This window comes from Crinia signifera, chromosome 1 (genome assembly GCF_055691185.1).
Source record: "Crinia signifera chromosome 1, ASM5569118v1, whole genome shotgun sequence".
NCBI lineage: Eukaryota > Metazoa > Chordata > Amphibia > Anura > Myobatrachidae > Crinia > Crinia signifera.
Genome location: NC_139217.1, coordinates 336091699 through 336107064, shown reverse-complemented (window position 1 = coordinate 336107064; position 15366 = coordinate 336091699). Strand labels below are relative to the sequence as shown.

General features: G+C 40.1%; 1 protein-coding gene across 3 annotated transcripts in view; it reads right to left on the bottom strand.

Moving 5' to 3' along the window:
* Positions 1-6608: 6608 nt before the first annotated feature.
* Positions 6609-15366, bottom strand: part of THOC5 (THO complex subunit 5) — a 38896-nt gene continuing 30138 nt past the window's right edge. For all 3 annotated transcript variants that reach the window (XM_083145342.1, XM_083145352.1, XM_083145346.1), the window contains 11 exons: positions 14536-14576; positions 12179-12278; positions 11975-12083; positions 11753-11854; positions 11582-11678; positions 10942-11056; positions 10755-10858; positions 9247-9334; positions 8960-9075; positions 7150-7340; positions 6609-7007 (listed from right to left, as the gene is read on the bottom strand). In XM_083145342.1, the coding sequence (XP_083001468.1) occupies positions 6944-7007; positions 7150-7340; positions 8960-9075; positions 9247-9334; positions 10755-10858; positions 10942-11056; positions 11582-11678; positions 11753-11854; positions 11975-12083; positions 12179-12278; positions 14536-14576 (1127 nt within the window). In that variant the 3' untranslated portion in view covers positions 6609-6943. The remainder of the gene's footprint in view (positions 7008-7149; positions 7341-8959; positions 9076-9246; positions 9335-10754; positions 10859-10941; positions 11057-11581; positions 11679-11752; positions 11855-11974; positions 12084-12178; positions 12279-14535; positions 14577-15366) is intronic.

The following is a 15366-nucleotide window of genomic DNA, read 5'->3' as shown; positions in this document are numbered from 1 at the left end:
CCAAACAATGAGAGTGGGAGAAAGGATGCCAATGAAAATATAACTGACCTGGGAACTAGTCCCTATGTACGCATCAAGTTATCTTTCACTCTAGTCACATGGGGCATATAACTCACTCTTTATGGATAATACTGACCTGGGATATAATCCCTATGTACACATCAGGGTTTCTTTTATTTCTCACTGGTCAATCAGATTCAAGATGTAGACCAGATAAATCTCCAGAAAAAGTATTTATTTAAAATTAAAAAAATTTAAAAGAACATTTAAGTTAAAAAGTGGGAGTGCATAACAGGAGACCCAAAACAACAACAATGTATCCCTCTCACCCGGAGTAGGCTGGACAAAAAACACTGTGGCAACCCAATGGTAGGGGTCCGTATGGGTCCTGCCTGTCAGCTTTCTCCCTTCACACCAACGCGTTTCAAATGGACTCCTTCCTCAGGGTGTGAAGGTGATGTGAGCTTATAAGGTTTTTATACCCTATCTGAGGACTGGGGGTGGAAACCTCCTTCCCCTTTTCCTCAGTGGGCAAAAAAACCCAGACATATCATTAATCATCATAATAGTCAAATTACTGTGATAAATACAATTCAAAATTGATCCCTTACATTCTAGACAAATACATCATAAAAAGAAATAATTCAATCCATTGACCACAATTATACAATAACATTATATATATATATATATATATATATATATATATATATATATATATATATATATATATATATATATATATATATATATATATATATATATATGACAGATGGTGAATCCAGTCCATGTTTCCCATGGAAACATGAACTGGATTCACCATCTGTTATATACATATATTATATTATATGTTATTGTATAATTGTAATTCTGCTTAAATGATAAAATTTTAACATATAAGTAAAAAAAGGAAAAGAGGACAAGAGAGAAAGTAGGAGAGAAGAAGAAAAAGGGAGAGGGAAGGGAGGCATCCTGTGGCATTTCTAAAATGATACAAACCCCTACAAAGGGTGAGTGTCCTCATTGCAATAATAAGCGTGTATAGACTAGGTGTGCAGCCACAATTATGGGGCTCACTCTAAGCTGTAATCGTTAGGTATGTCTGGGAAGATTTGAAGTCAAGCCATGGCAACCATGTTGCTGTGAACCTGTGTTGGCTTTCTGGTGTCACTCTCATCTCTTCCATAATCATGTACATAGTTATCCTACTAAACCACTCCTTTACGGTAGGGGGCGTAGTACATCGCCATCTCACAGGGATGACCGCTTTGGCGGCGCTGTTAAGGAATTGTAATAGTGACTTTTTATATGTTGATAGGGAACCTGACATTAAGAAATTAAGAAGCCAGAAAGAGGGCATGCAGGGGACGGCAGGACCAACTATCAAGCTAGAGATTGAGATAACTAGTCCAAAAAGGGCGAAATGAAGGACAATCCCAGCAAATATGCATTGGGAAACCTGTGCCATTGGCACAACGCCAACACGTGTCAGGTACACCAGGTATCTTTCTGGCAAGCGTCATGGGGCATCTGTACCAACGTGACAAAACTTTAAACTGCGTCTCAATCACTGAGTAGCTAGCCATTTGATCTTTTTAGTTTAAATTGCATTGCAACCAGTTCAATTTGTACAACGTTTGTGTGGACTGCAAATCTGGAGATATCAAAAGGCCACAAGGCACTTCAACTTAATGACCAAGTTAAGTAAGCATTTAGGAGAAGTAAATGCAAGTACTTTTGTTAAAGAAACAAATTGAGTAGACTTCTGAGGAAATTGTGTTCTACCCTTTATATCCCTAAGATGACTATGGATCAGGAAGCAATTGTATATTTTTCTAATGAGATTGTCTCAATGTTCAACCTATAGTAAATTGATAAATCCAGTCTCTCTGCTCAAATTAAGTCTTACGTAGTGGACACTAATTTCCTCATATTTCCAAAGGCAGTGATATTGTCACTGGAATGCCCCATTATGGAATGCAAAGATGCTGAGGCAGCCAAGTCTTCCTGAGAGGCAGTGTCCTGGGCCAAATAGATTTACTACAGCCTACAAAAGCTTTAGTGAAACGCAGGTCCCTATGTTGAATCAAGCTTTTAATGAAATGTATGACTCCTAACCATTTCACCTACAAGCCTTAAGTGGCCTACACAAGGGGAGATGCTGAAGCGTTCAGAGCGATGCAAGATTGTTTAGAACATTTTAGCAAGATTGCTCAGCACAAAGCATTAACAGCGCTGTATGCTGAGCAATCTGGCAGGGCCAGCGTTCTCTGTTGAGAACACTGGCGATATTAATTGTCGAGCGCACCGCTATGGCCCCTACTCACGGAGCGATGTAGGGGCATTTTCTAAGTGATCTAGTGAGATCACTTAGAAAATGCCCTCAAATCGCCCTGTGTGTAGGCCCTATTAGAGTCCCATATTACCGTTTTGCCAAAGGAGGTTAAATACCCAACCCAGTGCTCAGCTACTGCCCGATTTCTCTCCTAAATGTGGACATAAAATCTTTTGCAAAACATATTGTCAATTTCCTGAAAGTCTGAAATTGGAGGTTTTATGCAAACGCAATCTTGCATTGGGTTCTATCTACCTGACATTTTACAATATTATGCAACTAATTGAGCCCAAATTTGTACATGGTCAACTGCGTCATCTTCCAAGCAGTGGTTGCATCACTTTATATCCTACAGACATTTTGTCCTGGTCTCCAATCCTCGCACATTCCACTAACATTACAGTCTCTGCTTACCTCTAATGAATTACTGACTAATTTCCCCCAACAGTTTCAGAGAACTCCTTTGCATGTTGGCCAGCTGATGGTCCAGGGTGCATTCAGCAATTTTGCTATATTATGGGAACATCTCGATCTTCCTCATGCCCAATTTGGCACTATATTAGTTTGGTATCCCTGAACCTACACCTTGCGCCAAAAACTGACCTCATTTGTAGGTTCAGGTTCTTTTTTAATCTCTGTTCACTTTTTGGTTTCAAGATCAATTGTTGGATTTTTTTCTACACTATGAGATGGCATAAAGAGATTGCCAGATCATGGTTGAGGACTCCCAGTTGGAAAAACTATTCACTTAAGTGAGTCAGTTGAGGCCCACTACAAATTATTTTCCTGGTGGTACCACAACCCTAATGTATTATAGGTTATTACCCAATTTGTAACTAATGTCTGTGGGTGCTCACCTCAGCACATTGTGCATATTTGGTGGAAGTACCCTGGCAAGGTGTTTTCTCCATTTTCAGAAAACTTTTGACTAACTATACATCTATCATTATATCTAAATAGAAGAAATCACTTCTCAAACATCTAATTAACGTTGCCATGGTCATGATCCCAAAACACTAGAAATCACCTCTTGTCCAGTCCATGCAGAAGTGGTTTTGGCAGACAATCTTCTCAGTTCTTGACAGATCTAAATTCCAAATGGTTTTAATAAACGGAATTTAAGGATTCTCAGATATATAAATCAATGATGGCAACACATTGGCACCACCCCTCTCCCTTTTATGTTGTGTTCTCCTAATTTGTGTATTCTTTACCTTTTTCCTTTCATTTATTATCCTTTAGGTTTTTCTCATTACATTCATGATTGCTTCATGTTGAATTTTACTAGTTGAATTTGTAAAAAAGTGCACCTCTTTATAGGCCATTATCTTTGCCAACAACTTCAGGTTTTTTATTGTATTTACAGACACTCAATAAAATTGGGTTGTAAAAACATAAATAGAGGCCTGGATTACCCTTTTCCCAAAGACACAAAGGTTCACTTTATGATGTGGAAAAATTATGTAAGAACAAAAAAGTGAGACCGACACCAACTAAAGAGTTACCCAACAAGAACTTGCCAGCATTGGCAATGTGGAGGGAACCGTACATCTGTCAACAAAATAGGCCTCCATACAGATAGTGGTAGATGCTCAAATTAGTTCAGTAATACCACTCAGGTGCATGCAAGGGAGGGGTTAATACTGGTTAAGTAAAACAAGACATGTTTTCCCCAGCTCACTGAGTGGTATTAGTTACCAATCTTAACACTACATGATAATAGAATTCAGAGATATTGGTTACATATACCAGCGCAGGTGTATGATATGCCCCCAGAGCCACGTCAAGGCTTCTCTGTATATTGGGGGTCCCCAGCGCTATATCTAGGTGCAGGGTGCTGCACCCCAAAAACTGTCATAAGCTAGAAAGCCCAGTACGGCATGCCAGTGAGATACTATAGTGTTAATAATTAGTGATAGGAAGCCGAAGCTATATATATATATATATATATATATATATATATATATATATATATATATATATATATATATATATATATATATAGAGATAAAATTAAAAAAATGAAATGTAATTAAAATAGAAGAGAGATAGTGTTAGTGAGTGAAAAGTGTTAATAGAATGTAAGGGCATGCCGCACTAAAGCCACCCAGCTCAACCAGTCCAGGGGCACCGCACCCCACACCACTGTTACCCTAAATTGGGTCTACAATTAACCAGCAAAGAGCCACATGATAATGGCTCCCTACTTGATATATCTGAACGAAGGTAGGTAGCTCTTAGTTCAGATATATCAAGTAGGGAGCCATTATCATGTGGCTCTTTGCTGGTTAATCGTAGACCCAATTTAGGGTAACTGTGGTGTGGGGTGCGGTGCCCCTGGACTGGTTGAGCTGGGTGGCTTTAGTGCGGCATGCCCTTACATTCTATTAACACTTTTCCCTCACTAACACTATCTCTCTTCTATTTTAATTACATTTCATTTTTTTAATTTGATCTCTATATATAGCTTCGGCTTCCTATCACTAATATTTATTAATACTATAGTATCTCACTGGCGTGCCGCACTGGGCTTTATAGCTTATGATAGTTTTTGGGGTGCCGCACCCTGCACCTAGATATAGCGCTAGGGACCCCCAATATTCAGAGAAGCCTTGACGTGGCTTGGGGGCATATCATAAACCTGCGCAGGTATATGTAACCAATATCTATGAATTCTATTATCATGTAGTGTTCAAGATTGGTTACTGATACCACTCAGTGAGCTGGGGGGAAAACATGTCTTGTTTTACTTAACAAAATAGGCCTACCAGTTATTTGGTCAGTGCATTCTGTCCTATAACCCTTTTAAAGTGCAAATAGACTAACATAATGTACAAGTACAGTAGATCATGCAATCTCATGCAAGGAGTGAAGCACTGCCTATAGCATTTTTGCATTGTCTGAAGAGCAAGTAGTATTGGCTTGGGCCAATGTTTTGTCCACTGACAGATTATGGCCAGAAGAATCTGTGTGACAAAAATAAATGACTGATTCAGGGACTGCAATATAAAAGGGGAGTGTATGGAATTATATTGATCTTGTGGTTTCTGAATGTATGTATATGGCCAAAAGCATTACATCATGAGATGGGCAAAATAACTATTAACAATTTCAGGAATGTAACTAAAGAAATATAAACACAAACAAAACAAAAACAATTTGACTTAACCAATGAGCATATTTATTTACCTACACAAATCACCCACTACAGCAGGCTTTCCCAACCACGGTCCTCAAGGCACACCAACAGTGCATGTTTTAGTGATCTCCAGGTTTCAGCACAGATGGTTTAATCAGAATCACTCAGGTGCTGATTAAGTCACCTTTGCTCAAGCCTGGATATCTCTAAAACCTGCACTGTTGGTGTGCCTTGAGGACCATGGTTGGGAAAGCCTGCACTAGAGAGACACTTCTGCAAAAAAAAAAAAAAACACTTTTTTTTCTTCTATGGGCACTGTAACCATGGGTAAGGTATAGATTGGGCTGGAGGAACGTAGGCACTAGAGTGTTTATGTATGAAACTGCACAGGCTCTTCCTCTTCTATACACAATCCACTGCTTGTTACGACCAATTTTCATTTTGGTGCCAACTGTAACTAAGCACATTTTTTACAGCAGCTTGTTAATTTTATTTATTACTATTATTATTATTTTTTTAAGGTCCACACTGGGCGATTTTGCCCAGCATGTATGGAGAACGATGATGGGGAAAATCTCTGGACTGAAAATCACTTAGTGCATGCACAACCCTTCTGAGCGATTTTACTTGGGGGTGGAAAACTTTCCATAGTAGGACACTATGGAAAGCCTTCCACCCCGCTGCTCATGATGATGAGAGAGTGTGCAACAGTGCTCACCGCTGCCCCGTACACACTGGGCAGCTTTTGAGCTGAAAGCAGTTCAAATGACGAAAGTGAGCAGCTTTCAGTTTAAAATCGCCCAGTGTGTATAGGCCTTTAGGGGAGAATTCGATTGTGCTCATTCATTTTTTGGGCAAAAAAAAATGGTCTGTTTCTGAGATCTTTGACCAATGTTGTGTATTTGGTAAGTTAGTTGCAGCCCATTTTTTTATTTGTTTATCCAGGATAACTTCCTGCATCCATGGTGTTTTTGCAGCTGCAATTGGGAAAATTAGTGGCCTCCAGGCTGGTGAAAAAAAAAGTGTCAGTTTTTAAGGCGAACTGGGTAGAACCCTGGGTATCAATCAGCCACAGTAATATACCTCTGCAAATTAAATTTCCCCCTAAATAGAGAGAAAATACATCCCAATCTGTTGAATGGAAATGCACACTTTATTCAAATAAAAATTTAACAAAACCTATAAAAATAAAATATGACAAATTCCTAAGCACATATTTGCCTGGCATCACAAACAATATAGCTGCTGCTTATTATAGTGCAGTGTCTATATCGCAAGGAGAGAAGCTAAGATCCAAATGAAAAATAAACATACATAGACATGAATTGTCCTGTAAAATATCATACTAAAAACACAGTCACAGTTGGAAAATGTTTCATTTCAAATCTATGACACAGTAGGGTGACTTGATGTTTGGAGGAAGCAGACTACAAAATCATAAAGGAAGCAATTTGCAGACAATCAAGTTATCAGCGGTGGCTGAAGAACCCTTGTGGATAATTATACTTGAAAGGCTTCATACGACTTGGTCCCCTGTGGAAACAAACAAAATAATCAGATAAACTAAACAGAAAATGAACAAATCAGTATAAAAGATATGCACAGATCAGAAGCACAATAGAAACATAATGTAAATTAAAACAGAACATTTACACATCTGTCATACCCTACACACCTGACCAAACGCAGACATATCTTCTCGGGTGGAAATTCATGCGGTCCCTCCACACTGTTGTCATGGCATTCGGTTTCCAAATAGACATCCAGGAGCATGCACAATCTCTGAATCTGATTTGTCAGCATCTGAAACCCTGGAGAAGGCCCAGAGAGTTCCTTGTAGTGCACATTTATTTCACTCTCCATAACCTTTAAAGGAAGACAGAAAATATGGATGATTACAAACAAGCATCAAAACACAAAACTTGAAAATTGGACAATAAGTAACATTGTGACAATGAAGCAGATATATTAAGCCTGGCGAAGTGATAAAGTAGAAGGCCATAATGCACCAGCCAATCAACTACTGTCATTTTAAACACAGCTGATTGGCTGGTGCGTTATAACCTACCACTTTATCTCTTCACCAGGCTTAATACATCTGCCTCAGTTTGTCATTCCACATCAACCTATTCAGTTTTAAAATAACATTTTTATTAAAGAATAAGTTTTTATTACAAATAACGTAATGTAAAACTAAATAATAATAATTTGTTCACAATTTTACAGGATTGACTTTAACAGACCACATGACATGGGATACAGTCATTAAATCGACAGGCATTGGGTTGACCACTGAAGGTCAACTCGCCTTAAGTTGACACCTGAAATAGGTCGGCATGTCTAAAGTCGACAGGGTTGGAAGGTCAACACAAGCATTAGGTCGACAGTCAAAAGGTCAACATGAGTTTTTCCCTTTTCTTTAGCAGACATGTGTCGACAGGTGGTATTTCATGCCCTACCATTCACTATCGCATGGAGGGAGAATATAATAGTGTGCAGTGTCCATGTCGACATTCTGGACAAAAAAAAACCTGTGAAAAACTCATGTCAACCTTCTAAACCTTTCAACCTATTTAAGGTGTCGACCTAAGGCCTGTTGATCTACAGTGGTTGACCTAAATTGGGTCGACCCAATGACCCATACCACACAGGTTAGTGGACATTAACACTTATGCGGTGTACATACGGTTATATAGAACATTCAGTTTTTGACTATATAGTCAAAATCAAATGGAAATTGAATGCACATCGAATGCTTTTAGCAGCATTCGATGTGGATTCAATCTCGATGCTCATTCAGGTTTAGTGGAAATCGAAAAGAAAAATAGTCTTGCCAGACAAGACTATATAGTAGAAACAGAATTTGAATCTAATCGAATGCCAGATCGGCATATCGAATCGAACGGCATGTTGAACTTAAATTGAATTCCGCATCTTAAGGTGTATTTACTTTTTAATTACAGCAATATTAAAAGAAAAAATCTGCGTGGAGTCTGATCAGGCGTTCACCCTGGGCAATTTAAGGGCATTTTCTAAGCAATCTCACTAGTTTATTTAGAAAATGCCCCAACATCGCTCTGTGTGTAGGGGCCATAGCGGTAGCTATTGCCCGGTGATTAATATCCAGATTGCTGGATATTAATTGGTCAAGGCCAGTGTTTCACTGTGCGCCAAGAAAAAAGACAATCCTTTCTCTATCCTTTTTCTCACTGGAGAACACTGGCCCTGACAGATCGCTCAGCAACAATTAATTAAATGTGGATACTGTTGTAGTCCATACGCTCATAGTTCAATAGAAACCACTGTATTAATTAAGAGGGTACACTACATCTGTAGGACTAATGTGCGTACAGAATAAAACTAAAGAAAATGGTACTTTGCACTGGATCACATGACATGACATGAAATGACCAGAGTCTCCTTAGTACATGCTCAAGTCTTCATGAAAGCCCCAGTTTACCATGTCGTTGGTCCAAAATGCTTACCCGGATGTTTTCATCATTTCTGGAGCTGCGCTCGCCTTTCCAATTGAGGCAGAGACTGAACAATGGTGGAACTGAGCAATATCCTGGGTTAAGAACCACTGCTCCATGAAGCTTAGCTGGAACACAAGTCAAATAGTGGTATTGGGAAAAAAATCAGTGCAACATTAACTACTAAACAAATACACATAGAATGTATCAGCCCAGCGTAAGATACAAGAGAACTACTAGTCCTGGTGGTCCCCTTTTACTTTCAATGATGCTAATGTTTCTGCAGCAATGATTCCTACCTGTTCCTCGCTCGATCATCAGGGAGTAATAATGATCTGTATCCTGCGCTAGTCCACTATCCACAACATCCTTTGTATAAGGCAGCACCTGTAATGGAGGGAAGATGTGAACACTGAATAATACCCCTTTTACACCAACGAAAAACCCAGGTTGGACCCAGGTCAGCTTTGGTGTAAAAGGGGCCAACCCAGGTCCAGTAACACTGGTCTCCTACCCAGGTCCTGACCAGGGTTGAACACTGGTTGGACCTGGGTCGTGGGCGGTGTAAATGGTCCCAACCCAGGTTGGGACATCCAGGTAGTGCTGAAAGGATACCAGAAGTGCTGGACGCCTCTCCACAGTGCGCTGCAGTGGCAAAATACAGCAGGAAGGATATGGGCAGTGCACACAGAAATCATAATTGGATGCAGTATCATTTGTTATTTTTTTTTGGGGGGGGGGGGGGGGGGGCTGGGGGAGCACATGGGAGATGTTGCACTTTTATACCGCTATGTGCGCTTGAGCACCGAATGAAACTTTTTGAAAAATATTTTACAAAATACACAAACCAACATTCTTCAATGCTAACTAGTCGTGTCTTTTAATTTTTATTTTAAATCCTTGAAGGAAGGTTGGATGGCAGTTTATCAGTCCTAAAATGGACATTTTTAATGTCATCCATAGGGAAAAGCAGGGCTGACCCAGGTTCAGTGTAAACGGCGCAGACCTGGGTCCGACCTGGGTCACAGTGCTGTGTAAATGGGGTAGGAAGCTGGGTCCAACCCTGGAAACTAGCGTGTTCAAAGACCAGGGTCTGACCAGGGATTTTGGTGTAAAAGGGGTATAAGAAATTATAGTTTAATGCCTATGGGCAGTATTCAATGCTTTTTGCAAGCTGTGACAGTAAGAAGTGCCGACTGCTCGCTGTCATAGCTCGCAGTGTCAATATTCAACCGACCACCCCCGCACTCGCTGTTTCCACCTTGCTGAGTTTTTACAGTGACATGGAAACGGTGTGAGGCCGCTAAAACAGCGAGGCCCGCGGCTAAATACATTAGATGCGAACCTTCCCGTTTGGGTAAATTCCCCCAGAACGCTGAATATGGTGAGTGGCCTGTGCGGGGGTTAAATGGTGAGGGTCGCTTGTTTATGGCGATCCTCGCCGTTTAACCCCCTTGCCAGCAGCATTGAATACGGCCCTATGCGGTACTGTGCAGAAACCACCAGAAATTTTACAAAGACAGTGTTGTTTTTAGTTTTGTTAAAGTTTAGTCACATAACGCAATTAGTTAAGGACAAAAGGAAGATTAATTTTAGGATTCTGTGCAAAAGCCAATGTTGTTAAAACTAAATGTTATGTTTAATCTCTTCAATGTTAACTGTACTAGCTAAAATATGAACATTATTTTAGTCTTAAGCATGACATGCAGTATGCCAAAGACGACTTTCAAGACAGTTTTAAATCTCCTAGAAAACGGTTCCTTCGATGTACAAACCTTGATGTCCTATAGAATAAAGCTTCACTTACCAGGTAATCCTCATATGTGATTGTGCTCCACCTAGCTAAACGTGATATGACCTTGGCAGGGATTAGATTCTGACAATCTCCAGAGATTGGAATGATGCCATGTTCTGTAAAATGAAGAACTGGGTTACAAAATATTTGAAGAATGTAGTCTAGCAAAGAGCCAGGTAAAAACAAAAAGGACACTCACCCAGAGATGCAAACTGTTTGTGCAAAGAGAGCCGAGACAGTAGCCTGGACTTCAGCAACTTAATGGTCTTCTCCATGTGACTGGCACTGAGAGTGTTGTCTGCTAGGACAACAGGCTGTGGAGACAGAAGTACAGCTAGAAATATTGGCTTCATGTTGCATATTGATGATTTGTATCTGATAAATTTCCATGTGTATTCACTTCACAGGTGTCCTCTGAATGGACCTGAATAATTCTCAGAAATGGAATCTGGAGAGGTATGTAACTTGCAGCAACCTGACCTTGTAATAATAAAGGCTTATTTACAAACATTGCTTTTTGGTGGATAACTACTACTAAATTTCTGCAACCAATGAAGCTTTTATCAATATTTGATCATTTAAGACAATGACGCAAGAGTCTGATTAGTTACTATGGCTTAGTTTCAATTATGTACATAAATTAAAGTAAAATAAAATGCCTCAGCAGTGTTTTTCCAGGTACTGTCGGAAGAATTCACTTGGTAGCATTAGTGGATGCCGGAGTGTTTGAGTCCAACCAATACCAAGCACTTGTAGAAATAAGCTTATGAAACGCTGTTTAGTAGTGAACAATGAACGCTAATATTTTATCCTAAGCTTAGCAGCAATATATTCTTTACCTGCGGTTGGTCTGTAGGGAAATGCAGTCCACCCATTGCCTGTACCCATAGGTAAGGGTGTCCGAGATCTGATATATAGTCACTCAGGTCCAAGATTCTGCCATGGCATGGGAAATAATTAGAATTTTTCACAACTAAATCAATAATTAAAAATAATGGAACACAACTCACCCCACTTTATCAAACTGGTATTGATTGGCTGGATTTGGGGTTCTCTTGCCATCATCTCCATGGTAGAGGCACTGGAGAATTGAATCAGGGTTCAGCAGATCGCTAGAGAAGGAGAGTTTAAAGAACATAGGAAAGATTTCAGTGATGCTTTTTACAGGAGACCTAAGTTACTAACATTGACCGTTAGTATGGAGAACCCTCAGAATTGTCCTGATGTCTTACCCTGCACTGATGGCATTTCCCAATTCAGACGCTGATGTGACCTTCGCCTTTACAGTGAGTATGTTGAAGTTCATAAGAAAGTAGAAAGTCAAATGTAGAGCGCTACTATCTATGAAGACAAAAAAAGAAGACTGCGATTAAAAAATCTCCTCGTACTATCTAAAATATATTCTACATTGATACGCAGTGCCAATATTTACTTACCTTTGCACTTTATTATAAGAGAAACACACAGTGGATGCCTTTTTAGCATTTCCTTCCTCTTATCGTCCAGTTGTACCCCAAGTGTTGGACGTCGCCGCTTCTACAGAAAAAAATAAATAATAAATTGTGAAATTGTCAAGTATGATATGGATGGATACAAAATAGGACCTCTGCAAATTAAGCAATTTTCAAGCCTTAATATTGCTTTTTGTATTCAGGACTAGGTATATGGAATAAAGACTATAAGAATATCTACTCTCAGAATGCTGTCTGCAGGATCCAGACGTTGAAAATGGCAACAATCTTAAGAATTCGTCAGCGAACCTAAACCACCCCTTCCACAGCCTAACCCTATTCCCCCCTCCATTGCAGCCTAACCCTGAAAAAAAACATACTTCCAGCTTCAAGTTTGCTGTCATTTTCACCCTGTCTGGATCCCGCTGACAGTGGGGGTTGTGACCGCCAGGATGGAAACTGTATCCCGCAGTATAAGAAGGTACAACTACAGCAACCAGGTGTTTTCTTCCATTGTCTATCCTACGCTATACAGTACAAAGAAAAGTTAATTGCTGATGACTTAATTAAGCACATTGTGATGGCTTCAAAGACACCATTATTTATAATCTGCTTAGCGATGACCATCCCTACACCATGGCATTATTAATCTTAACTTGCACTTCGCCATTTGAAACTCTAAGGACATCAAATCGCTTGCTTGTAAAGCGCCATTTCTCCTGGTTATATCCTCAACTATGAAAGATTCATAACTGGCACCACTTTCCAGTAGGTCCATTTTCTTGGAGAGCAGTGCTGATTTTAGGCTGATCAACAATTTCAGCCATCAGTACTTCTATTCTGTAATGCATGGTCCTAGAAGAGTTTTTTTAAACATGGTACTTCTCTCCCCTCCATCCTCATACTCTGCCTTTTGGGCTTGATTTGTTAAAAAAAAAAAAATGGATATCCAAAACAGCCAATCATTATGCAGAGGATGAGTAGATTGGATTAGAGAAGTTTATCTAGAAATTCCCAGGCTCCTCAGGTCCCCTGCTAAGGATATTATGTTCTTACCACTTAAATCCTTTTCTTGGAATTCATGGGGTACATATGCTTCTACACTAGGTATAGGTGGCTAAGCTGGAGTCTGGGCACCAAATTGTCAAGTTTCTTCTCCCAGCAATCCAGGCTCACTCTCCATTATATACCAGCCCAAGCCTCAGGATCCATTATTTTTTGGTGCTTGCAAGGAGCGGTCACTTTTCTATGGTCTGCTCTGAGCAGCCTCAGTGTGGCTATCATTGTGTGCGATATTGGATCCCAGCCGAGGACACACACCCAGTCTCCAGTGCTGCGGCTCAGTGGAGCGTCACTGAGGATGTTCTATTGCTCTTTGACTTGCTCGTAATATTAAAACAAATCCAGAAATAAAGAAACTAAAACTTAAAAGCAGCCCCCTGGAAAACAATGTCGGCTCCTTGAGGCACAAAAAAAATGGATCCCGACACTATCCTGAAAAGTGGGGAGAGGGAGCCGGGGCTGGATGAAGATATTTAACCATTTGGTGCCCAGACTCCAACTCAGCCACTTACAGCAAGTGTAGAAGTCTATGGGGGATACTCAATCCCCGGCGAGCATCTCCCGACAGCATTGAGCAGGGTTTATCGGCAGAACGAGCCCGACATCACTAGCTGTCGGGCTCATTCTGCCGAGAACGGCCGGGAAGTGAAGAGCTGCCGGCTGCAGCTCGCCTCTTCCCGGCTGCAACTCGCGGCAACGCCCCCTTCTCGGTCCCCGGCAGGCGGGACATTGAATCCCGCCTGCGTGTTCTCGGTCGAGCTGACCGAGAACGGGACTGGGTCACGGCCATCGAGCAAGCTCGACGGCCGTGACCCTCAGATTGAATACCCCCCAATGTCCCCTATGTATTTCAAGAAAATAATGTGGTTAGTACATAAATCTCCTTTTTCTAAGTCCATTCTAGACACTGGGGGCCTCTGTGGATGACCAGAGATAAAAAGATTTAAAATAGTTACAATTCTATTATATCATTTCCTCAATGCATAACTCCTTCAGTCAAATACGCTTTTGATTGAAAATTCAAGTTAGAAGGTGAAGCTATGTGTACAGATTGCATTACATCTCTGTAGTTTAACATTTAATTAGCCAACCCCTTCTTCTGAGGACTTGTGCTAATCATCTACTTGGTAAGGAATATAGTTTGTCCTGAGACATAATAAAATAGCCTTAGATTTGGAATACATAAGAGGATATTACATTTCCATATACTTGTTGCTGTGATGTTGAGATAAACTGCTGTAATTCCATTGGTTGAGAAAAACAACAACCTTTTTTCTTACCGTTGTTTGCTCCTCTTCAGCATCTGAATCACTTTCATCATCTGTGAGTATAACAGACAGAAAGGAAATGTAACAAAGACTTTACTCGCTATCATTACTAGACTAATATTACATTTCAACATCCTTCAAGTACATCTTTAATATAGACCTATGGCATTGTATGAGCCAGTTTAGACACAAGTGCCTGTTGGCCACTGACCAAACGCAATTACAAGTTGAGTATTCCATATCCAAAATGCTCAGGACCAAAACCATTTCTACAACTGATTATTCCATATTTCAACGATGTATCTTGGGGACGGGTCCCATGTGTGAGCACAAAATGCATTTATGTTGTGTGAACACATCAAACATACAAATATATTTTATTTGTGCATGAAACAAGGTTTCAAAACATAAAACAAAGTTTGTGTATTATCTCAGCACTGAATTTGAATGATAAGCCTTCAATTTCTTGCACATATTTAGTGCCAGTTACATATCATGTCCTCAGTAGTGCCAGTTACATATAATGTCCTCAGTAGTGCCAGTTACAGCTGTCCCCAGTGGAATTTCTAGCAAATTTGTTACCCTTCTCCAGAAATAGACAGGTCTACTCTAGATTGTAGCATCCCCATACATTTGATCCTCCTATTACTAGACTTGCTAAGAAAACATACAGTTGTGTTCATAGGTTTACATACCAAGCAGATTTTATGATTTTCTGGCCATCTGTCAGAGAATATGAATGATAACCCACAAACTTTTCTTTCACTCATGGTTAGTGGTTGGGTGAAGCCATTAATTGTCAAACAACTGTGTTTACTCTCTTTAAATCATAATGGGGCAGAT